The sequence below is a fragment of the Leiobunum rupestre genome, chromosome 6 (genome assembly GCF_980474605.1).
Source record: "Leiobunum rupestre chromosome 6, qqLeiRupe1.1.hap1, whole genome shotgun sequence".
Classification (NCBI taxonomy): Eukaryota; Metazoa; Arthropoda; class Arachnida; order Opiliones; family Sclerosomatidae; genus Leiobunum; species Leiobunum rupestre.
Window position 1 is genome coordinate 39,865,611 of NC_143389.1, and position 23,747 is coordinate 39,889,357.

The 23,747-nt window shown below is 35.5% G+C and overlaps 2 protein-coding genes and 5 long non-coding RNA genes across 15 annotated transcripts; 3 read left to right on the forward strand and 4 right to left on the reverse strand.

The window, feature by feature from the left end:
- Positions 1-143: 143 nt before the first annotated feature.
- Positions 144-4,905, reverse strand: LOC149940914 (uncharacterized). 2 transcript variants are annotated; one of them, XR_016481149.1, is made up of 7 exons: positions 4,756-4,905; positions 2,702-2,819; positions 2,541-2,631; positions 2,443-2,473; positions 1,993-2,222; positions 1,754-1,918; positions 144-638 (listed from the first exon to the last, which is right to left on the reverse strand). It is a non-coding gene; the product is annotated as an uncharacterized LOC149940914 (long non-coding RNA). The 2 variants fall into 2 exon arrangements; XR_016481148.1 differs by lacking the exon at positions 4,756-4,905 and having other exon boundaries at positions 145-638; positions 2,702-3,072.
- LOC149940915 (uncharacterized) lies at positions 4,737-7,195 on the forward strand. Its single transcript, XR_016481150.1, has 3 exons — positions 4,737-5,000; positions 6,232-6,343; positions 6,403-7,195. It is a non-coding gene; the product is annotated as an uncharacterized LOC149940915 (long non-coding RNA).
- LOC149940916 (uncharacterized) lies at positions 5,141-10,986 on the reverse strand. Of its 6 annotated transcripts, none has more exons than XR_016481145.1 (10): positions 10,814-10,986; positions 10,380-10,753; positions 8,356-8,473; positions 8,195-8,285; positions 8,097-8,127; positions 7,648-7,876; positions 7,409-7,573; positions 5,991-6,254; positions 5,750-5,930; positions 5,141-5,675 (listed from the first exon to the last, which is right to left on the reverse strand). It is a non-coding gene; the product is annotated as an uncharacterized LOC149940916 (long non-coding RNA). The 6 variants fall into 6 exon arrangements; XR_016481143.1 differs by having other exon boundaries at positions 5,141-5,930; positions 10,380-10,498; positions 10,628-10,753; positions 10,814-10,985; XR_016481146.1 differs by having other exon boundaries at positions 5,141-5,930; positions 10,380-10,498; positions 10,573-10,753; positions 10,814-10,985.
- Positions 10,987-12,594: 1,608 nt separating this feature from the next.
- On the reverse strand, positions 12,595-14,129 carry LOC149940917 (uncharacterized). Its single transcript, XR_016481272.1, has 3 exons — positions 13,831-14,129; positions 13,336-13,747; positions 12,595-13,254 (listed from the first exon to the last, which is right to left on the reverse strand). It is a non-coding gene; the product is annotated as an uncharacterized LOC149940917 (long non-coding RNA).
- A 1,000-nt stretch (positions 14,130-15,129) lies between these two features.
- On the reverse strand, positions 15,130-16,516 carry LOC149940918 (uncharacterized). 3 transcript variants are annotated; one of them, XM_090178094.1, is made up of 3 exons: positions 16,418-16,516; positions 15,548-16,187; positions 15,130-15,475 (listed from the first exon to the last, which is right to left on the reverse strand). In XM_090178094.1, exons 2-3 carry the CDS (start codon positions 16,094-16,096, stop codon positions 15,323-15,325), a joined length of 702 nt encoding a protein of 233 aa, XP_090034220.1. In that variant the 5' UTR covers positions 16,097-16,187; positions 16,418-16,516; the 3' UTR covers positions 15,130-15,322. The 3 variants fall into 3 exon arrangements, with proteins under 3 accessions (XP_090034220.1, XP_090034221.1, XP_090034219.1); XM_090178095.1 differs by having other exon boundaries at positions 15,552-16,187; positions 16,302-16,511; XM_090178093.1 differs by having other exon boundaries at positions 16,302-16,503.
- A 631-nt stretch (positions 16,517-17,147) lies between these two features.
- On the forward strand, positions 17,148-18,358 carry LOC149940919 (uncharacterized). Its single transcript, XR_016481396.1, has 3 exons — positions 17,148-17,264; positions 17,457-17,560; positions 17,876-18,358. It is a non-coding gene; the product is annotated as an uncharacterized LOC149940919 (long non-coding RNA).
- Positions 18,359-20,963: 2,605 nt separating this feature from the next.
- Positions 20,964-21,365, forward strand: LOC149940920 (forkhead box protein D3-like). The gene has a single exon (XM_090179393.1). The coding sequence runs from the start codon at positions 20,964-20,966 to the stop codon at positions 21,363-21,365; it is 402 nt and encodes a 133-aa protein (XP_090035519.1).
- The last annotated feature ends 2,382 nt before the right edge of the window (positions 21,366-23,747 follow it).

A 23,747-nucleotide genomic window follows, 5' to 3' on the forward strand; every position in this document is an offset into this window, starting at 1 on the left:
TCTGTGCTCGGTGGTTAATTTGATGGGAAATGCATTAATTTGGTCTTGCTATTTACGTGATAAACCAGGATACGCGAAGAAAGAAATCCTGATTGGACTATATAAATGATATGGTAAAAGTAATATGTGGTGATTTTAGTGGATGAAATGTAAGACGGATGGAATCTCTAAAGTTAAATCACTAACGAAACTACGAAAGAGCTTTTAAAATCACGAGGGCAATTTAGAGATGAATACGTAGTGTTTGATCTCGGGGGATACTGCAGGTTCCTTCTTGGTAGAATGTTTAAGCTTTTGTGTAACGACTTAGGCCATGGCGAGACAGTGGCCCGGCCTCGTATTTAGGAAATATGTTAAACAGTAATTTTGAAAAGCTTATGTCTAAGCATGTTTGTCGAACATCATTCTTCTGTCGACTGCTCGGTAATGATTTAATAACTATAATGTAACTCACTGGCATTTTATGTACTGGCGGGAAAGGATTATGTTTAACTTTTTAAATTTCAAATAAACAATAATAATGACTCGTGGTTTTAACTTTAATAATACGAAAATTATTAAACGGCGCAAAAAACTGAATCCATGCTGATCGCAATAACGACTTGTATGTTTCAGACTCCAAGGCGAAAATGATAATCCTGTAAATTGAACAAAAGCAGGATAATGAGCAAGTAGTTATAATTGCAAAGCCAAAGCCAGTCAAGCTTGAAATCCGGTTTAGAGCTTGGTAATTTCATAGACTATAAAACCATTTGGAGTTAAATTTAACTAATTTTTTTTTCCAGAATTTTGGCATGTTAATTGTTCAGACATCAATACATTATTCGCTCAAGAAAGTAATCACACTATCAAAATCAGCAATTTTTTTCTAGAACCTTAAATTTATAACTCTTAGATAACGAAAATAAGTTTCCAGATAATTCGTTGAAGCTAGCATGACACTGAATATAAGGTTTCAAAAAAAAAGCAAAGCTTGTGCAATTCAATTTCATTAAATCCGAGTAAAATTAAGCCTCATAAAAAATTAAATAGATCATATTATTAAAAAAGCTAATGGTACCATGATTACAGTTTACAGTTTATCATATGGTTTTAAAATTTAATTCAAAACTATAATCTGACACAGGCTATTGTACCCAATTAAACGTCCCATTTGCACAGTTACTTTTGGTAAAGGTTTCACTTAAATTTTTATAATAATTATTATTAATTTGAGGAAAAATAGCCTACAAAAATTAAAGTCAGGCTCGAGCAGCTTCAGACTACGTGGTTTGATAAATTAAAAAACTAATAGCTCATGCACTGTTGCGATTCCACTCGTGAGCTTTCAAAATAGCTATTATTCGCTGATTTTACCCAGCTGACATGGTTTTATCCAAGATATTAACCGTTACATCCTGCATAAGTGAACGTTAGGCCATTTTGAGTATTTTAGTCAAATAAAAGTTTAACAGTCAACACAGTGAAATTTATTGTTCACTTGTCAATTTTAACCAAAGAAATTGAATAAATAGTCGATTGATTTTAAGGTATGAGATCCTAATCAGGGTTAAACTTAATTATCATTGACATAACCTCAATAATCTCTTAAAGGTTTAGGAATGACTAATATAACTTTACAGATATGATTTACAGAATCATATTTGGAAAATATAGCATTTTCCGCTGTTAGCGATTGTCTTCAATTTCAAATTTTTACAGCTAAACTCAAGAGGTGAAAATTTCTATAAAATGAAATCAGTAAACTACAAACCTTGGGTTGCCCTTATGTTTTGTTTTAGCCACCAAAATAATCTAGCCAACTTTCCTCACATCATTTGCCTTCATAAATGCCAATTCAAATATAATCATCTATATTTGGATATAACCAAGATATTTCTAATAAAATTGCCGCAGATATTAGTTCTGTCCCTTGATGCTATTAGGACGAGAGAAAAAATGTCAATTACACGATCACCAACTAAACATGCTCAGATGTTTAGTCTAAATCACATTTGGTGGTGGTGAGGAATTCCTGTAGAGTTTTTTTTTTTTTTGGTCACTCCGCATGTTGTTGTTTTAGTAGTTAAATAGCCCAACTTCGAAAACGAAAATTCATCAGCCACTAACAATTGCAAGAGCTGATTGAGAAAATCAGAGTTTTCTGACACCCATGATGTTTAGAAAAGATGAGAAAGGTGGCGGCGGAGAATTTTCCAGACATGATCCCAAATTATCACGCCCTAGAAGAATTTTAAAGTTGTTAGTTTCATTCAAACTTACGCCTCTAGGAAAAAAAAACAAGACAATGGGAGGGGGTTTCATTTTTTTATGATTTTGCAGATAATGTATCCACCACCTTAGGTTTAAATTTAGAGAAAATATTTAGTTTTCAATAAGTGATGATTTAAAATCCCTCCTAATAAGCGACTCAACCTAAAATGATAAAATATAAACTCATACCATTTGATCCTTACTTCTGACTTTTGGAATTCTGAGAATAACAAAAAAAACACTAAATTAGCTGGTCTATTCTAGTACAATAAATTATCTTAAATTACTATTTCGCTTAGGGAAAATTGAGTGAGCGAATGTTAATCATCTGTCCTGCCTTTTTTTTTTCAAATTAAGGAACTGATCATGGGAACATATCTATTGAAAAATAAAGTAAAGATTGGAATAAATATTTTAAAACTCAAAATTAAAAACAATTCAAACTTACAACTGAAGTTTTTTTTTATGGAAAATGGAAATGCATAATCTACATTTTATCGACTTCTAGATTATCTTTGCTTGTTGTAGCATGGAGAAAAGGCCTGTAGTCTGTCTGATCATTAGCCCTAGGTTAATGGAAATTACGGGTCATTCATATTCCTAGATTAGCCTAGTAACATTTGTTTTTTTTTTTTTCAACTTTGATGGGAGCTTATGACTCTTCGCACATAATCTGACTGAACCACCATGATTGTACATTTAGAACCACTCATATTTTTGGTATTTTAAATTTCAATACTAAATAATCAAACAATAACCAAGGCTTACGGGGCCGTGACCTAGCAGACGTGATTATAAATTTTGAGCCTCGGAAATAAGCAAAAAAACCGCACCATCTACGGTACTTCTAGCATTTTGGTATGGGATTTTAAAATCCCATGTCAAAACCTTTTTTTTTTTTTGAGAGTCACACGGTATGGTGTTGGCTAGAGCCTTAGACACCAACACAACAAGGAAACGTCACAGACAATAATTATTATTATAGCGGCACCAAAGTTAGAAGCGCTGAAGGGATCGCAAGAATCCCGACAGCAGGCGGAAGTATCCTGGACGGGAGCTACCATCCGGAAGGGCGGAAAAAGTGAAGAGAGAGGTCATTGTGTGTCCAAAGGAAGGGGGGGAGGCCAACCCCCCGGAAAGCGTTCCGAAACTTCAAGCGAGAGGCCGCTGTACCTGGGCAGGAAAAGGCAAAGTGGGCCAGATCACCTTGTTCCCGGCACAACGGGCAAAGAGGAGAGGGGCGCAATCCGAACCGGTGTAACACCGCTGGAACTGGAAAGCGATCAACATGTCAAAACCTTGGAGGACTAAAACAAGTATACAGGAGTTGCGGAGAGCTGCGAAATCGGTTTCGTCAGTGACCGTGAACTCGCGCGAGACGGAGGGGTTCAAACGCGACTAGCGCCAACTGCATACGGAATTTTGCAACTATTCTCATTTTATATCATTGTTTTCGCGTCATCTGGTTTGATTTGAAACATTTCTAAATTCCTTGCGCCTTTTTCCAAAATGACTCGTATTTGTTTGGAGGAATAAAACATACCAGATGACGCGAAAACAATGCTATAAAATGAGAATAGTTTCAAAATTCCGTATGCAGCTGGCGCTAGTCGCGTTTCAACCCCTCCGTCTCGCGCGAGTTCACGGTCACTGACGAAACCGATTTCGCAGCTCTCCGCAACTCCTGTATACTTGTTTTATTCCTCCAAGTCAAAACGAACCAAAAATTGTAGATAGATTGTTTTGCTATGGGAATTTTACCCAAAATTCGAAATGGCAAAACATTTGTTTTTTTTTTGGTTTTTAAACTTTTACTGGACATAGCTGTTTTACGAGCAATGGTTATGGGAAAACCAGTAATGGTTTATCGCGAATATCTACGTTAGTATTGTATGTACGGCTATAAACCCATGTATGAACATTAGGGTCCGGCTATTTCTTACAATAAATGTTCTATGAACATTTTTCATACGAGCAATCGTTGTGTCGTAATCGCGGTTTTAACGTTGTACCTGAAATGCGTGTTACAATTTTGCGCCTTCGTTGACTTAAAGGGGCTCCAAAGTTCGGTGGCAAAATGTGTGTAAAGTCAGTAAAGTGCGAAATTTACGGTGTCCGTGGTTGACTCTGCCATGGCCCAAGGTTCATAAATACGGCCGCTAATCAAAGATAATTTAAACTCGTACCCTAGATTCGAAATCACTCTCTCGCGCGTTGCCGATAGCGTTTACCCACTTCCCGCCGGAACTCAGAAAAAATTCGCTCCATGGTTTGCGCCTTACCGCAACCACAGCCAACTTCGATCACGCACTGCCGCGTTATATAGCTCGGCAGCGCGTGATCGAAGTTGGCCGTGCCACAACCGATGGAGCCCGATTTTTCTGAGGTCACGTGCCGGAAAAGGGTAAACGCTTCGTAACAAAACCGTCAATGGGAAAGCTCTCAGTATTCGAATCTAGGGTACGAGTTTAAATTATCTTTGCGCTAATAAAGGTTGCCTACATAGCGGGGTTTTCATTTTCCCGTCGTCTGCTCTTCGGTCTTCTACGCCAGCTATGACGTCAGTGGGAAGCCTAAAGACCTGATGCAACCTTTACTGTGTGTCGACATTGCTTTCTTAAATGTTTTTTAAAGCATCGTTTTCAATTAAAATTACCTTTACATATGCTAATAAATAAACTGAATAGTCTGTTATATGATTTGCACTATCTAAAGTACAAATGCTCTGAAGTTTTCATTATTTAAAGGTGGCTAAAAGAGGAAGGTCTATTTTGTTTTTGGGAAAAACTAGAGTATTAATAATTCAATTCAATGTAAAACGAGCAATATCTCATTTATCAAAGTATTTAATTATAATTGTTTATTAAACTTAAATAAAATATTTCAGTTTTAAGAATATAAAAGGAAAATTTATTCACAAAGTTATTAGAAATCACTGAATTATATAAATATTACAAATAACTATTGATCAAACTTCAATTTCAGTAGAGTTGTAACTACTGATTATATGTAGTTAAATATAAAGATTGAGATCAAAACAATAACTAAATACTTTTTTCTCAAGAGTCCAGGTGGGGGCTAGGGTCAGAAGACCGAAGAGCCCGATTGTTAAGATATAAATAGGAAACCACATGGGTGGTTAAATTAAATTACAAAAAGTGACATTTGACAATTTTTTCTTGAAGACATCCAGAGTGCCCGCGCACACAATGTCATCTGGGAAGTAGTTCCAGGGAATAATAACCCGATGAAAAAAGGATAATTTTAACGAGTCACATTTAGAGTACCGGAGTCATAGCTTACGACTGTTGCCTCTCGTTCTGAAGGTAGAGACCAAATATGAAAAATAAGATTGATTCGGATCATGGAGGAGCTTGTAGAGGGTAACCAGATCAAGAACTAATTAAGGGAAGTTCGTCTACCTGAACGAGAAAATTTTACCATTATTATCTTTATTATATCTGAAATAGAGATTCACAGTAATATTTTAACATGCTTTTGTTTTAAAAATCTTGATTAAATTTTCTAATCCGTTTACTGGCTTAATTTACTTTATTCAATTGAGTCAATGATTAACTATTCCTAATTTCTTCAGCTCCTCGAATCGTGAAATCTTCTATTATTAATCCAAGGTGAAATCGACACTGTTTTGGCCTAGGCTTACTACCGGCTAAGATCTTTAAACCAAATAAAAATATATATTGAATTTATTTAAATGAAATTTTTGGGTTACTTACTTTAGTTTACATAATTTAGTGATCATAAAATGGTCTTAATGGATACTAATTTCATTTAATTACTAAAATATGTCAAAGACTGGCATTTTATGTACTGGCGGGAAAGGATTATGTTTAACTTTTTAAATTTCAAATAAACAATAATAATGACTCGTGGTTTTAACTTTAATAATACGAAAATTATTAAACGGCGCAAAAAACTGAATCCATGCTGATCGCAATAACGACTTGTATGTTTCAGACTCCAAGGCGAAAATGATAATCCTGTAAATTGAACAAAAGCAGGATAATGAGCAAGTAGTTATAATTGCAAAGCCAAAGCCAGTCAAGCTTGAAATCCGGTTTAGAGCTTGGTAATTTCATAGACCATAAAACCATTTGGAGTTACATTTAACTAATTTTTTTTTTCCAGAATTTTGGAATGTTAATTGTTCAAACATCAATACATTATTCGCTCAAGAAAGTAATCACACTATCAAAATCAGCAATTTTTTTCTAGAACCTTAAATTTATAACTCTTAGATAACGAAAATAAGTTTCCAGATAATTCATTGAAGCTAGCATGACACGGAATATAAGGTTTCAAAAAAAAAGCAAAGCTTGTGCAATTCAATTTCATTAAATCCAAGTAAAATTAAGCCTCATAAAAAATTAAATAGATCATATTATTAAAAAAGCTAATGGTACCATGATTACAGTTTACTTTAATTTTTTTTAACCATTGTTTACCTAAAGTTTATCATATGGTTTTAAAATTTAATTCAAAACTATAATCTGACACAGGCTATTGTACCCAATTAAACGTCCCATTTGCACAGTTACTTTTGGTAAAGGTTTCACTTAAATTTTTATAATAATTATTATTAATTTGAGGAAAAATAGCCTACAAAAATTAAAGTCAGGCTCGAGCAGCTTCAGACTACGTGGTTTGATAAATTAATCAATTAAAAAACTAATAGCTCATGCACTGTTGCGATTCCACTCGTGAGCTTTCAAAATAGCTATTATTCGCTGATTTTACCCAGCTGACATGGTTTTATCCAAGATATTAACCGTTACATCCTGCATAAGTGAAAGTTAGGCCATTTTGAGTATTTTAGTCAAATAAAAGTTTAACAGTCAACACAGTGAAATTTATTGTTCACTTGTCAATTTTAACCAAAGAAATTGAATAAATAGTCGATTGATTTTAAGGTATGAGATCCTAATCAGGGTTAAACTTAATTATCATTGACATAACCTCAATAATCTCTTAAAGGTTTAGGAATGACTAATATAACTTTACAGATATGATTTACAGAATCATATTTGGAAAATATAGCATTTTCCGCTGTTAGCGATTGTCTTCAATTTCAAATTTTTACAGCTAAACTCAAGAGGTGAAAATTTCTATAAAATGAAATCAGTAAACTACAAACCTTGGGTTGCCCTTATGTTTTGTTTTAGCCACCAAAATAATCTAGCCAACTTTCCTCACATCATTTGCCTTCATAAATGCCAATTCAAATATAATCATCTATATTTGGATATAACCAAGATATTTCTAATAAAATTGCCGCAGATATTAGTTCTGTCCCTTGATGCTATTAGGACGAGAGAAAAAATGTCAATTACACGATCACCAACTAAACATGCTCAGATGTTTAGTCTAAATCACATTTGGTGGTGGTGAGGAATTCCTGTAGAGTTTTTTTTTTTTTGGTCACTCCGCATGTTGTTGTTTTAGTAGTTAAATAGCCCAACTTCGAAAACGAAAATTCATCAGCCACTAACAATTGCAAGAGCTGATTGAGAAAATCAGAGTTTTCTGACACCCATGATGTTTAGAAAAGATGAGAAAGGTGGCGGCGGAGAATTTTCCAGACATGATCCCAAATTATCACGCCCTAGAAGAATTTTAAAGTTGTTAGTTTCATTCAAACTTACGCCTCTAGGAAAAAAAAACAAGACAATGGGAGGGGGTTTCATTTTTTTATGATTTTGCAGATAATGTATCCACCACCTTAGGTTTAAATTTAGAGAAAATATTTAGTTTTCAATAAGTGATGATTTAAAATCCCTCCTAATAAGCGACTCAACCTAAAATGATAAAATATAAACTCATACCATTTGATCCTTACTTCTGACTTTTGGAATTCTGAGAATAACAAAAAAAACACTAAATTAGCTGGTCTATTCTAGTACAATAAATTATCTTAAATTACTATTTCGCTTAGGGAAAATTGAGTGAGCGAATGTTAATCATCTGTCCTGCCTTTTTTTTTTCAAATTAAGGAACTGATCATGGGAACATATCTATTGAAAAATAAAGTAAAGATTGGAATAAATATTTTAAAACTCAAAATTAAAAACAATTCAAACTTACAACTGAAGTTTTTTTTTATGGAAAATGGAAATGCATAATCTACATTTTATCGACTTCTAGATTATCTTTGCTTGTTGTAGCATGGAGAAAAGGCCTGTAGTCTGTCTGATCATTAGCCCTAGGTTAATGGAAATTACGGGTCATTCATATTCCTAGATTAGCCTAGTAACATTTGTTTTTTTTTTTTCAACTTTGATGGGAGCTTATGACTCTTCGCACATAATCTGACTGAACCACCATGATTGTACATTTAGAACCACTCATATTTTTGGTATTTTAAATTTCAATACTAAATAATCAAACAATAACCAAGGCTTACGGGGCCGTGACCTAGCAGACGTGATTATAAATTTTGAGCCTCGGAAATAAGCAAAAAAACCGCACCATCTACGGTACTTGTATCATTTTGGTATGGGATTTTAAAATCCCATGTCAAAACGAACCAAAAATTGTAGATAGATTGTTGTGCTATGGGAATTTTACCCAAAATTCGAAATGGCAAAACATTTGTTTTTTTTTGGTTTTTAAACTTTTACTGGACATAGCTGTTTTACGAGCAATGGTTATGGGAAAACCAGTAATGGTTTATCGCGAATATCTACGTTAGTATTGTATGTACGGCTATAAACCCATGTATGAACATTAGGGTCCGGCTATTTCTTACAATAAATGTTCTATGAACATTTTTCATACGAGCAATCGTTGTGTCGTAATCGCGGTTTTAACGTTGTACCTGAAATGCGTCTTACAATTTTGCGCCTTCGTTGACTTAAAGGGGCTCCAAAGTTCGGTGGCAAAATGTGTGTAAAGTCAGTAAAGTGCGAAATTTACGGTGTCCGTGGTTGACTCTGCCATGGCCCAAGGTTCATAAATACGGCCGCTAATCAAAGATAATTTAAACTCGCACCCTAGATTCGAAATCACTCTCTCGCGCGTTGCCGATAGCGTTTACCCACTTCCCGCCGGAACTCAGAAAAACTTCGCTCCATGGTTTGCGCCTTACCGCAACCACAGCCAACTTCGATCACGCACTGCCGCGTTATATAGCTCGGCAGCGCGTGATCGAAGTTGGCCGTGCCACAACCGATGGAGCCCGATTTTTCTGAGGTCACGTGCCGGAAAAGGGTAAACGCTTCGTAACAAAACCGTCAATGGGAAAGCTCTCAGTATTCGAATCTAGGGTACGAGTTTAAATCATCTTTGCGCTAATAAAGGTTGCCTACATAGCGGGGTTTTCATTTTCCCGTCGTCTGCTCTTCGGTCTTCTACGCCAGCTATGACGTCAGTGGGAAGCCTAAAGACCTGATGCAACCTTTACTGTGTGTCGACATTGCTTTCTTAAATGTTTTTTAAAGCATCGTTTTCAATTAAAATTACCTTTACATATGCTAATAAATAAACTGAATAGTCTGTTATATGATTTGCACTATCTAAAGTACAAATGCTCTGAAGTTTTCATTATTTAAAGGTGGCTAAAAGAGGAAGGTCTATTTTGTTTTTGGGAAAAACTAGAGTATTAATAATTCAATTCAATGTAAAACGAGCAATATCTCATTTATCAAAGTATTTAATTATAATTGTTTATTAAACTTAAATAAAATATTTCAGTTTTAAGAATATAAAAGGAAAATTTATTCACAAAGTTATTAGAAATCACTGAATTATATAAATATTACAAATAACTATTGATCAAACTTCAATTTCAGTAGAGTTGTAACTACTGATTATATGTAGTTAAATATAAAGATTGAGATCAAAACAATAACTAAATACTTTTTTCTCAAGAGTCCAGGTGGGGGCTAGGGTCAGAAGACCGAAGAGCCCGATTGTTAAGATATAAATAGGAAACCACATGGGTGGTTAAATTAAATTACAAAAAGTGACATTTGACAATTTTTTCTTGAAGACATCCAGAGTGCCCGCGCACACAATGTCATCTGGGAAGTAGTTCCAGGGAATAATAACCCGATGAAAAAAGGATAATTTTAACGAGTCACATTTAGAGTACCGGAGTCATAGCTTACGACTGTTGCCTCTCGTTCTGAAGGTAGAGACCAAATATGAAAAATAAGATTGATTCGGATCATGGAGGAGCTTGTAGAGGGTAACCAGATCAAGAACTAATTAAGGGAAGTTCGTCTACCTGAACGAGAAAATTTTACCATTATTATCTTTATTATATCTGAAATAGAGATTCACAGTAATATTTTAACATGCTTTTGTTTTAAAAATCTTGATTAAATTTTCTAATCCGTTTACTGGCTTAATTTACTTTATTCAATTGAGTCAATGATTAACTATTCCTAATTTCTTCAGCTCCTCGAATCGTGAAATCTTCTATTATTAATCCAAGGTGAAATCGACACTGTTTTGGCCTAGGCTTACTACCGGCTAAGATCTTTAAACCAAATAAAAATATATATTGAATTTATTTAAATGAAATTTTTGGGTTACTTACTTTAGTTTACATAATTTAGTGATCATAAAATGGTCTTAATGGATACTAATTTCATTTAATTACTAAAATATGTCAAAGATACGGCGATAAGACAATACTACAGCATTGATTTCAATGCGGAAATCTGAGCTTCTGGCTTCCCACTGACGTCACCATCCCGGCATCGGCTGCTTATGCAGCTAGCCAATGACAATAACTGGATCGTGCTCTTTTTTTTATATATTATTGAAGCTTTGGGCACTGCCAAGGTATTTTTAAATGGAATTTACAATTTTTAACTTACGTACAACCCTTTAGCAAATTCCAAAATTTCACAGCCCATATTTCTGACTTTTTCATCTGTTTCCTTTGATCCATCTGGCTTTTTTTTTTCTTACATACTCAAAATGTAGTTCCATTTCATCAAAGTCATTTTCATTGCTACATATTTCTGGATATTGTGCTTTTCCTTGAGTATAATGGATGTCAGGGCCGTCACCAGGGGGGGGGGCGAGCGGTAGGGCCCGGCCCTGCCTAGAATTGTTTTGGCACTACCTAGAAATTCGCGATAAATAAAAATTAAAGCCCTTGGCCCTACCTAAAATTTTGGGCTGGTGACGGCCCTGATGGATGTGTTTGCAAATACGTGAATTAAAAATTAGAAAAAAAAAACTGCAGGAATAAGTGATAATGGAAATGTTGCAAAAACTACTAATTTGTGGGTAGACGCAAGATTCACATATTTTTTCAAGAGATATTCAGTGGTTTTTTGTTTTCTCAGATTTCAATTTTAAACAACCTTGTATTTTTTTAAATTCTTGCATTAAGATTCTGATTGTTGTGCATTATGTTCCTTTAAATTTTTTAACAAAATTACATAAAAAATAATTATCGTAAACTACATAAAAAACAAAACGATTACCGTAATCGTTTGGTTTTTTATGTAGTTTTAAGATAATTATTTTGTAACAAATCCATCGGTACGCCCATTAAGTTGGGAATATTAATCTAGAGATCCAATCAAACCTGCTCGCCGCGAAAAATGTTTTTTAAAATTACGAATGTACCGTCTCCTCTAAAATGACGAGAAAACGTTATCATATGACCCGTGGTACCATCCATCATTTTTGAAAAAAAAATATATTTTTGCCGTAAAACGCGTTTTATTTGAACGTACCATTTAGAGATAGACGGCGCCACGAGTAGAATGATAAAGTTTTCTTAAAAACTTGTTTCGCGAAATACTGAAATCCGATGTTTTGATTGAACCTCTAGATAAATATTCCCAACTCAATGGGTACGTCGAATAAAAAGGATTGGACATCATAAGTAGACGACATAACAGAAACACACGTGACTAAATGAGCCCAATGGGATTCCAGCTAGTTTTTGATCAGCGGGAAATTCGACTTTCATTGAGGCATGGCCAACTTCGCGCGCTCACTACGCTCGCACCAGGCGGCCTACCCAAAGAATTTCAAATCCATGTATTGGCGCGAAATAAAAGTTTGGTTTTTAGTGTCTTCGACGGCCGTCGGGAGCGCTACTTCCGGACCTTAAAGTTGGCTCCTTTTACGATATAAATAACATGGTTTTCTATGGCGCGAAACTTGACCATAATGAGTACATAGTACTGGAAATTATTTAAATATCAGAAAATTGTATTTATTTTATACTTAGGTTATAACTTAAAAGTTCAATTTCCATAAATAACCCCTCAAATACTTAATTACTTAGGTAATTTTTAAATAGTTTGTATGAATAGTTAAGCCTTGTTGGATTTTAGTTTTGTTGTCTTTAAAAAGAATTTTCGCGGCGGGAAATTCGAACACTTGATAATTACTTATGCGGAATTATATTAGATTTATGTAAAAAGATATTTATTTCATTTTTAAATTATTATTTAAAGTTGTTACATATCAATAATTTTTGTATAAATTACGTTCCCTATGACCCATCTGTAAAAGGCAAAACACCTGGAGTTTCTTTCCACGAGTTTCCTTCTGATGGGGCGTTGAGAGGCATGTGGCTAGAAAATATCTCTCGGGATAATTTTCAAATAAATGACAGATCAGAATTGAGCGTTGTATATTTTTGTGCAACAGATTACCGTAAAGGTCTTAAATTACGAACACTGGAAAAAACGGCAATACCTACGGTATTCCCACAGTTGTAGCCAACCTGGTCAGTGGCAGTCATATTGCTAGTAGGCCAAACAGGCAAACCCTTATGTTATTAGGTCTAACTCCCAAGGGCGCGGGTGGTGGCACCAGTGTGGGAGTTGGTATAAAAGGAGGTAGCAGAGAGAGAGATAGGGCTTTTAAGAGCATAGAGGCAGAGCTGTAGAGTCAGTGGTTAGTAGCAGTCAGAAACTAGTATGGGAGTGGTTAACTCCCTGCTAGTCAGTTGTAGTTTTCCCCCAGTGGCTGCCAGGTTGCATTATCTTCCCTTGGTGGGAATATCTAAGAAATATTAGTATCTTATTATAATAGGATAGTTATTGTATAGTTCGCTCTAAGGCCTCCGAAGGCACGTTACCCAACCTTCTAGAGTAGAGTGGCTATACAGTATCCAACTTATATGATACCAAATGCATTGAGTACAGAGCCTGACACGCAACGAACCACTTTAAAATTGGCAAGTTTGGCTTACGTAGCTGGTTTTGTGGTACAGAAAATGGAGCAAGCTGAATTTTGTAGCTTGTGTCTCGAGTGCATTTCCGGACCCTTCTCAAATTCAACACTTTTAGACTTTATTAAAACATCAGACAGAGGAGGTAGAAGTTACCCAAATAAGGATTTTGTAATGTTTCATTGAGGCAGCACTTCCTTATTTTTGAGAATCAGCAAGAATTAGCGAAAATATTGAATCTCCCGTGTTGCCGAAACTTACCAGGTGTCCAATTTTGCATTGCAATTTTAATGTCCCTCATGCCTCGATATCTGCCAAATTTTTCTGTGATAAAATAATACCACCCATAGTTGATAATATAACTAGGACAATTTGGTTTGAGAAAGTAAAGGAACTAGTTTACAAACCTCAATCGAGAAAACTTCTGAAAATGTAAAGGTCCTTCATTTTCATTATGGATTTTCATATTTTGATCACCATACACCAGTGATGCTTCATTGTTTTCCAGGATTCTTTCATATCTACCATTCATAATTACCAGTTTTCATTCATTTCTACCAGTATTCATATTTACCAGTGTTCATTCATATCTACGAGTATTCATATAATCATATTTACCAGCGTTCATTCATATCTACCAGTATTCATACTTTTTTACCAATGTTCATTCATGTTTTCGTTCATTATCACTATTATTCCAACTATATTTGTCTCTAAAATTTAATGAAAAAATGCAATTATTAACTTTTACGTCAAACAAATTATTTCATAAAAATATTAAAAGTATTTTTTATGCTCATTACACTAAAATTTTAGTTGCATCACTTTAAATATCAGTTTAATTGTTTATCTACTTGCCATCAAATAGTTTAAGATCCAAACCAAAACGTTTGATGAAATATTCCACGTCAGTTTGTTTACATTCCATTCTAAACACGTGATTTTCACTGGCGCCTGAGCGGTGGCACTTTTGGAAATAGTCGATCTCGGCGGGAAAAATGAATTAGAAAATTTTGAAAAGGGTTGTTAATTATGGAAAAAGGTTTATTCTACCTCTGACATCGACGAATATATCGAATAGTTTTCAATAAATTCCTTAAATAAAGAAAAACCATAATCGTTCCATTCGATTCTATGCTAATAGTTAGGTCCGGAGGTGGCGCCAGGGCCTCCGTAGCGGCAAAGAACGAATTTCGCTATTTTTGATCTTTTGGGTAGGCCGCCTGGTGCGAGCGTAGTGAGCGCGCGAAGTTGGCCATGATTGAGGTTTTATCTCTTTAATGATCTGGAAATTGGAATTTCTATTTATTTTTCGGCCTTTAAATAAGACGAAAATTAAAGTGGTGCAATTTCAACAGTTTAGTAACGGTAGATTTTGCATTAAGAGTCGAGGTTTCAAACGAATAAATATAATAATTGTGCAGTAATAAATATACCTCAATAAAGTTATCCTTTAAAACGCATCTTCCATATTATTTTTTGTTGTAATTGACATTGCTAAAATATTGAATTCTATACGAAACTTTTCAACTTCAATTTATCTCACCAGGATGGTTTTTTATTTGTTTAAATAAAATAACGGAGGTTGGCATGCACGATATAAGCAGTTCTAAACTGAAGTTTTTGAAAGCGGAACTTCCTGGAGCACCGTACGTTTGAGATGTCTCGAGCGTGTAAACCTTATGAGCGTGAAAAAGAAACCTCGATTTCTATCAAAAGCAAATTGAACTTTACTTATGCCACATACAATTAGTTTTTATTTGGTAATAAAAATATTTTTTTCATGCGTAAAAACAACAAGGAACCCTTTTTTTTTGGTTATTAGTAGAGATGCAAAAATACAATAACAAATGTGGACCATAAAATATTTAGCGGCTTGCACCTTTCTTATTGTTCCCATCACCACTTCCTTAAGAACGTGCTGAAAGTGGATGCAGCGTGGCTTAAGCCAATAATTGTAACAGCAGTACCGAGCAACACCATTATCCCCAAACCAACCATTTTCATTAGGATGTTTGAAACTGGTTGTAAGGTCTGCGATTTAATAGACTTCTGTAAAGTAAAACAAAACATTAAACCCTTGCCCATAAAATGGCAAGGAGTAATGTGTAAAAGCACACTTACCCACCCTCCTTGTTGGTCAATCCACGCACCAGCGTAATCTTCAATGGCACCACCAATAATAACCCCAAAGTTGTCTAGAAACTCAGGGTGTGATGACTTCTTTGGAAGAATGGGTTTTGCCATCATCACTCCAAAGGCAAATAAAGTGCCTATCCTTATCCACGTTATGCCTTTGTTGTCACCATGTAGAACATCCATGGCAAGGGTGGAGAAAACATCACCAATAGACAATTCACTATATTCCATTTCCTGAATTAACTTTTCAAAGTGTGGACGATTTGCGTCCAAAAGCTTATTCAAGAGCTCTAAAAGAGCTTGCGAGGCTTCGATCTCCGTATCGTTGTAAAATTTTCGATAGTTGTCGCTGTCATTGTCTCGCCGAAGTTTAAAATTCAGCACGAATTTGGCTAGCCTAACATTAAACGTTTCCAACATATCACTTTCCACAAATGTGGTTTTATCGTTCCTGTTAGAATTCAGTACTCCAGCATTGAAATTGACGTTTTCATTACAAGTGGCACCGAGATCACGATTAATATCTGGACTCATTATCACCGGGTTCTTTGAGTGAATGAAAAGTGGACTTAGTTCCTCGACGATCGAGAAGCCAATGAACAGGACCAATGAATATCTGCCGTTGCTAAAAAGAAATAAGGATGTTTTATTTTGTTTAACCCAGTTTTGAAATTAGATACCGATGCTAATTTTAAAGATGAAGAGGGGGGAAAAAAAGAGAATGTTGGATTTCAATTACCAGAAATATAAAATTTATGGCGGTGACATTAAAATAGACGGAATTTTTTATTATCCTCTAATTATGGGTTTAACAAAAAATTAAAATGAATATTGAGTTTTAGTTTGAGAGATTACCATCATGATCAAAAACTTCCACGCTTGTTCGAAGCGTCATAATACTCGGAAACCAAATATGGGTTCATTATTCAAATCGGATATGGGGTTGTAAAGTTATTGAAGAAATAGTGATGACGAAAAACATGAAAATTAACCCTAATTTAAATTAGGGTTAATTAGGGTTAATTTTCATGTTTTTCGTCATCACTATTTCTTCAATAACTTTACAACCCCATATCCGATTTGAATAATGAACCCATATTTGGTTTCCGAGTATTATGACGCTTCGAACAAGCGTAGACACGACCACGGCCGTCTCGAGATCTGCTTCGCACTCATAGCGGCCCAGGCGATCGTACGAAAATCGCGTATGGGAAATTAGTTCAAAAACTTCTCACATCGTTTTATGGCGCTAGTCTAGCCCCCCCCCCCTCCTCCCCCCCCTTGAGAAAATTCGCAGCCATGTTATCGAATGGGAGGAACGGCGCGGAACTTTGAATTTCAATTATTATCGCGTAATGTGTAATTTTTTGTAAAATATTTTTTTAGTAATATTTAAGTTAATTAATAATAAAAATTTAAACACCTCTTCAGATTTTTTAACGCAAAGTGGAGTTTTGAAAAACGTTATTAAAATTTGGTCATTCTGGAGCCAGAAGTCGCTGTCGACGTTTCTGTATAACAATGTAAACATAAACACGTGGTTCTCCTTACAACTGTATTTTTGTTATGTAGTAACTTCCAGAGGTCTGTGTTTTGTATTAATGTTTAAAAACTTAATTGAATTAAAATAGTAAAATAAATGAATTTTAAAAGAAAATAAATGTGACTTCTCTTGAAGATTATGTAAAAGTTTATTATTAAGGTATTAACTTGATTTTTTTAAGAGCCAAAATAAGTTTAATAATACATAATAGTTAGAATATAGAATGATGTATTATAATGATAATTTATACAGGACTAGTTGGAATATTGTTTAACATAGTATGATTATTTATTCAAATATTGACTAGTTGAAATATGGGTTAACGTGTGATAATTTATATGTGTTGACTAGGTGGACTATGAGTTAACATATATTGATGATTTATACTGGCATGGATTAACTAACTGTCACTTGGAAGATCTCTATGAATGAAAATAGTGATGGAAACTTGGAAGGTATTTAAATCTGATAAATATAATAAACCAAGGTGGATTTCCCACTGAATGGTACACAACTAAACAATAGATAGGAAAAATTTAGAATTTACGACTTGAGTACTTTTTGAGAAAGAGGCTTATGCACAAGTTCTTTCACTTTCTAAAATTTTGCGGACAGAGTTTTGGTAATATTTGTGATAATTAGGGGTACAACCTTTCTACAAATTAAATTAGCAATTTCATTTGGGTGATTATTATTCAAATCACATTGGATGTGAGGGCATAGAGCAATTTTTGGCCACAAGTGGATTTCAATGTTTTTTAAAATTGCAGGTGAATCCCAAAGATAGGGAGAATGTTGTTACTATATCCAATATTAGCCATTAACATGATAAAGCTTTGCTGGGGATACCTAAGGTTTCCTCTGTCGGATAATTTAAATGGTGAGTCAGAATTAGGCACAATTAGCAAAAATGTTTTTCTTCTAGGATTTGTACTACATAATCAGCCAAGTATGCGATACTTGCTAGCCGTTCAAAGCATTTAGTATGTCAGTAACTTCAGATGGTAATGTAACTTCATTGCCGTTAAAAATAGTGGAAAATTCATCGAGTCTAGTATCAATCATGGCTGATAGATCTGTGAAGCTGTCTTGGGGAACGTTAGATGTTTTAGGTTTTTGACTAAATGAAAAAACGTGGCGTTTTAAACAAAAGTTCTACTAATTCATGGTTCATTTATATCTGTAAATTTAATAATAATGAAGAATGCACAACACAATTATGTCACTAGAATAACAAAGTCATGTAAATATATATTATAACATAAAACAGTTCTGAGAGCTGAAAAAATAGTTTATAGGTTTGGCCTTAAAGGGACATATTTTTATTGTTGATTAACATGTCAGCTTCATTTTAATGGTATTAAAGTACATTTCTGCGAATAACAAAATGTCGTCATTCAGTCTTTCAAATCACAGTCCATTCTTGGTCCATTGCTAACTACAAATTTCTAACACAATTTTTTGGTCAAATTTTTTGACCCACAAAAAAAGTATTCATATTTATATAAATTTTTTCTACCTTACACATCTAACATTTAAAAGTTTCTATTATAAATTTATATTTGTTGCAGATTACCGCAACAAAAAAAAAACTAAAAAATTTTAAATGTATGTTCCTAAAAAACCAAATACTACACCAGATGGCGATACGTTTTCTGTCAAGAGTCGGAGACAAAACCAGACGGCGAGCTGCAGCGTCCCGCTCGTAATTTCGATGTTTACAAAATCTCATTTCTTAGCGGTGTTAACTAATTAAATAATAAACGTCAAATACAAAAGCGTATGCTCCAGAATGCTAGGAATTGAAATATGTTTTCAGAATTAAAATCCGTTATAAAAAAATTCTTAAAACTAGAAAAATAAACCTAGAGTAGTTCTATCAGTTCACAAATTAAGAAATTAGACCCAAAAAAAAAAGATAATATATGGGAAATATATATTTTTATATATACAGATTTTACGTTAAAAATAATTTAGATTAAACGAGTCTTATTTGTACGATTTCCGCGAATTAAATTCACCACTAGCAGGAGAGACAAAACTAAAACCGCCAAATTTAAAACGGTGGTATGCGTTATATTTACGGAAAACAACATAGGTACGGTTCTATTGTTGGCAAAGTACATTGCGGATTCTAGAATTGTCGGAAGCTTTAGTTCCAAATGATTAGTGATAATAACTGGCTGTGTTTGATCAAAATCGGCTATAAATGTAACTCCGGTTTGATCTTTATATTTAGGTGCAAAAACATTTCGCAGAAAATCAATCCAGAATAATTGAGTTTCCGTTTGATTCGTAATCGTATTATACATTCGACCTCCAAACTCACGCATGCACCATTGTAGAGGTCTAATTTTCGAAAATTCTTCGATCGTTAATTTCATATTCTGGGTGATATATGATTGTAATTTGTTAATGTCGCGTTCAAATAGTATACGGACGTCAACGTACAATGTCGCGTTCTATTTATACCGTAAAACCAATCACGCTTTTAGATTCCGAGGACGATTTTACCGTCATGTCGTCCGACGCGGAAATGACAAACTCCGACTCGGAATGCCATGGCCGTACGTTGATGACGCCATCGCCAAAATCTCCGATACGCGATTCGTCAAATAGTCGCGATTCCATCGTCCAGGTGATTGAGAAAATGGAACGAGATTCTAAAGCCGAGACGCCCGGTGTAAGTCCCGGAAAACGGCCATTCGCGTTTGAAGATGTACAGAGCGACATTGATGCATCGGGTGACATTGACTCACCACGACCCGCAAACGGGACTATCGCGGAACCTAATAACGTGTTGCTAAAGGTGGCCGTAACAAAAGTACCATTAACTGAAACGAAAAAACTAAACCGAATGAAGCGAAAGAAACTGTTTGACTTCACCACGAGAAATCCAGATGATGACAGGATCGAAGATTTGTCGAAAACCAATCCAATGTTATACCACGCTAAAATGTGCGGAAACGCGAATGATATGGTACGAATGGCGTGTCTAAATAGGCATAACTACGATAATATCCCGTTGCTAGAATGGAGCGAAGCGGTCTTGTTACAACTTAGTCGGCCATCAAAAAAAATTGATTTTAAAGCGCTAATATGGAACGACGCTCGCAATTTGATCTTGGAAGATCAATGGGGAAAAGAAATTTCGGCTGCGATCAATGAATTCGTACATAGTGCCGAGACGTTAAGTAACATCCTCATTAAAAACCATTATGTGAAGGTGAATAAACGATACGTCACATCCAACATGTTGTTTTTAAATCCTCCCAATATCGACTATATATTATTACGAGAATATAAACCGAACTTGTTCGTATCACCTACAAAATCCAATATATTGAAAATAAAAACCAAAAAAATAAATGTAACGACCAGTCTATCAATAAATAGTACTTAATTTAAATACTCAAGCCACCAACTTATGGACTCTAGTGAGGTTTAACTACGATTAGGGCCAAAATTTTCAAATAACGACGTAACCATGGAATTTAACGATATTTTTTAAATTATCTCCGTCGCTTGCAGCGTCTTCAGCGAGTGATAAAAGCGTCCGAAGGTGCCCCCCCCCCCCCCCCGGGGAAGGGACGGGGGAGAAAGAGGCACGTCATCCGCCGCGTTATACAGCGAAGATATTATCCTAACTTACCTTTACTCGTTCGTACTCAGCGGGCGAGTGGGCGTGCTAGAGCATCATGGTTAATGAGTAAGTGGGCGAAACGGACGATCGACGAACGAAAGGGTGTTTTATCCGGTTCCGAGATAGTGGCGCTCCGTAAGGTTTCGAAGGAGTTACTATAGTCTGTTCATGGCCAGTGTCCAAACTTCGTACGATTTCAATTATACAAAAACTTTATGGACGCGACTGGCGCGTGTAGCGTCGCTTCGTCCAACTGCCTGTTGTGGTCCAGGATCGAGAGACCGCCTTACTCTTACGTCGACCTGATAGCCATGGCCATCCGCCACACTCCCGATCAGATGATCATCGTCCGAGATATTTACAAATTCATCACGGACCGATTTCCGTATTACCGCGACAATAAAAAAAAATCGTGGCGGAACAGTATTCGAATAACTTTGACTCTCAATGACTGGTTCGTCAAAGTGGCGGACCGAGCTCACTACTGGACGCTAGCGCCTAACTGGGAAGACAGGTTCCAAAACAAAAACTACCGAAGACGGAAAAACCAACAGCCACCGGGCGATGAAGGCGGCTCGAATTCTCCTCTAGATTTGACAATCAAGGGGAAAAGGTAGAATTTGGTTTGACCGTCCGATTCTCCTCGTCATGAAATTCGGATACGTTAATAGGCGCTTAAATTAATCATCCTCCCAGGAATTTGCCAACAAATAATATTTCCGAGAGCCATTATTAAAATAATGAAAGCTTTTCACCCGCAAACAAAACGTCGTGTTTTTGCCAATTAGCCTTAACCTGGTTAAGAGGGGAACCCTCCTAATTGTTGCCAAAAAAAGGTGCCAAATTCCCATTATATTTTAAAACGCACTGTATAAACAGCGACTCGCGGGTCCTGGCTCTTGAAAAAATATTACTTGTGGGCGATATCCTTGGAGGGTGATTTACTGAAGCGTCTATTTATATATCGTCAATCTGTTAAATGAATTTTGAATTTTAATATTATTGCAAAAAAATTTGATTGCAAATGTGTTATAACCATTATTGTAACTCTAACTTCGGCGCGGCTTAAATAAAGCCCGTTTATACTGTCTCAAGATCTGACTTTTATTTTAATTTCTTAGCCCATTTCGAGGCTTAGCGGGTCCTGGCTCTCGGAGATATTACTTCTTGGCGATTTATTAAATAAAAATATTACACAACATTTTAATTAATAATAATAATAATTGGCTAGGCATATACCTATAAGTCATCACCTTATAAGGCCCAAGTCATCTATCGACTTTTAATGCCTTTGAACAGACTGGTAGCCGGGTTACAATCATAGATATAGGAAACGTATATAAAGGTCTAGATAAAATATTTCAAAGGGAGTGAATACGGAGGTAACAGCTAGCAGAAACGCGTAATTTCTGCAGGCTATCCTTATAAAGCGCTATCTATTGGTTAGAAAGCTCGTGCTATCGTCGCGAGAGCCATTGTCTCCTGCTTAAAAATTATACTAATTACTAAAACTCACCAACAGATGGTGTCTAAAGAATACGCCTGCGGAAAGGTCAAGCACTTAGTACTAAAATGCTAAGAGAGCTCACGCTCTTGGTCACGTGCCTTCCTCGGTGTCTGCTAGCGGTCAATTCCGTATTTTATGTTAGGCTTAGACGACCCGAAATTTATCTAGACCTTTATATACATTTCTTATATCTATGGTTACAATGCCTGGTATAGGCAGTGGCGGATTAACTACCACTCGGGCCCTTAGGCTTAGCTTTGTTTGGGGCCCCCTTGACTTTGGGAAACTTGCCGCAGCTTAAAAGCTTAAATATTTTTCTATTTTGCGTTAACTGTGGATTATTTATTCTCAAGGGCCCCTCTAAAGAATTCCTACCGGGCCCATTTATCCTCCGGGCCCGTAGACTTAAGCCTACTCAGCCTATTGGATAATCCGCCACTAGGTATAGGAGGGTTTGTTTATCGTGGTTACCCGTTTCAGTGCTATTCCAAATCGTATTCATGTTAATGATCCTCAATGTAAATCTGACGTTTTTTTTTTTCAAACATGTTGTTTAACGTTTTACGGGAGTTGCCGCTCTCGCCTAGCCGACGATGTGGTCGTTCCACGCCGCGCACCGTCAGCGAACACCCGTTCGATCTCCTCGCCGCCGTTGTTTCGCTTGGCCACGAGATGGCTGCAGGGTCCGTTTGCGCGACTGCGGCGTTTCCGGCTCTCCGCCTGTTTACGCCTGGAGCGTAACATATGTTTCCTAGGTATCAGCGAAAGACAGGCGGCGAGGCGTGTTAAGCGGGTGGGCGGCGCAGCGTCTTCCTTCCGAGAGATTTACCCGCAATAAGAATACCGCCATCGGAAAAAGAAAGGGCGAGTCTAGATTGTAACATTGAGCGAGAATTTTATATTTTTAGTTCTAAAATAAAACGTGAACGTATAGAGGCACTGATTTTTGTCATGGTTTTACAGTAATAAGGTTAATTAAATTACGGAGGACTCATGAGGCCAATGAATTTTAATTGAAATTTATTAAAACAATTAAAAACATATATACAACTTAGATATTATACAAAGCCGGACACAACGTTTCGGGTCTTAACGAGCCCCTGTGTCAAGTGTGTGAACCTATATATTTTATTATTGGGATTTTACTTATTTTTGTATATTTCATATTCTTTTTTTATATAAGATATTATATATACATATATTATTTGAATATAGCTTTAAAATTTCTAAATCAACATATGTAATATCAATATAATGAATGGTATATATATATATATATATATATATATATATATACTATATTGATATTATATATGCTGATTTAGAAATTTTAAAGCTATATTCAAATAAAAAAAAAACCATATGACGAAGATTATATCGCAATACCTATTTATTTTTTATTTATATACAACAAAGAAACAACTAGTTTTAAAGATTAAACGACAGGTCAAACATGTTAATGCATTCATTTGTAATAACTGCATTAACATGT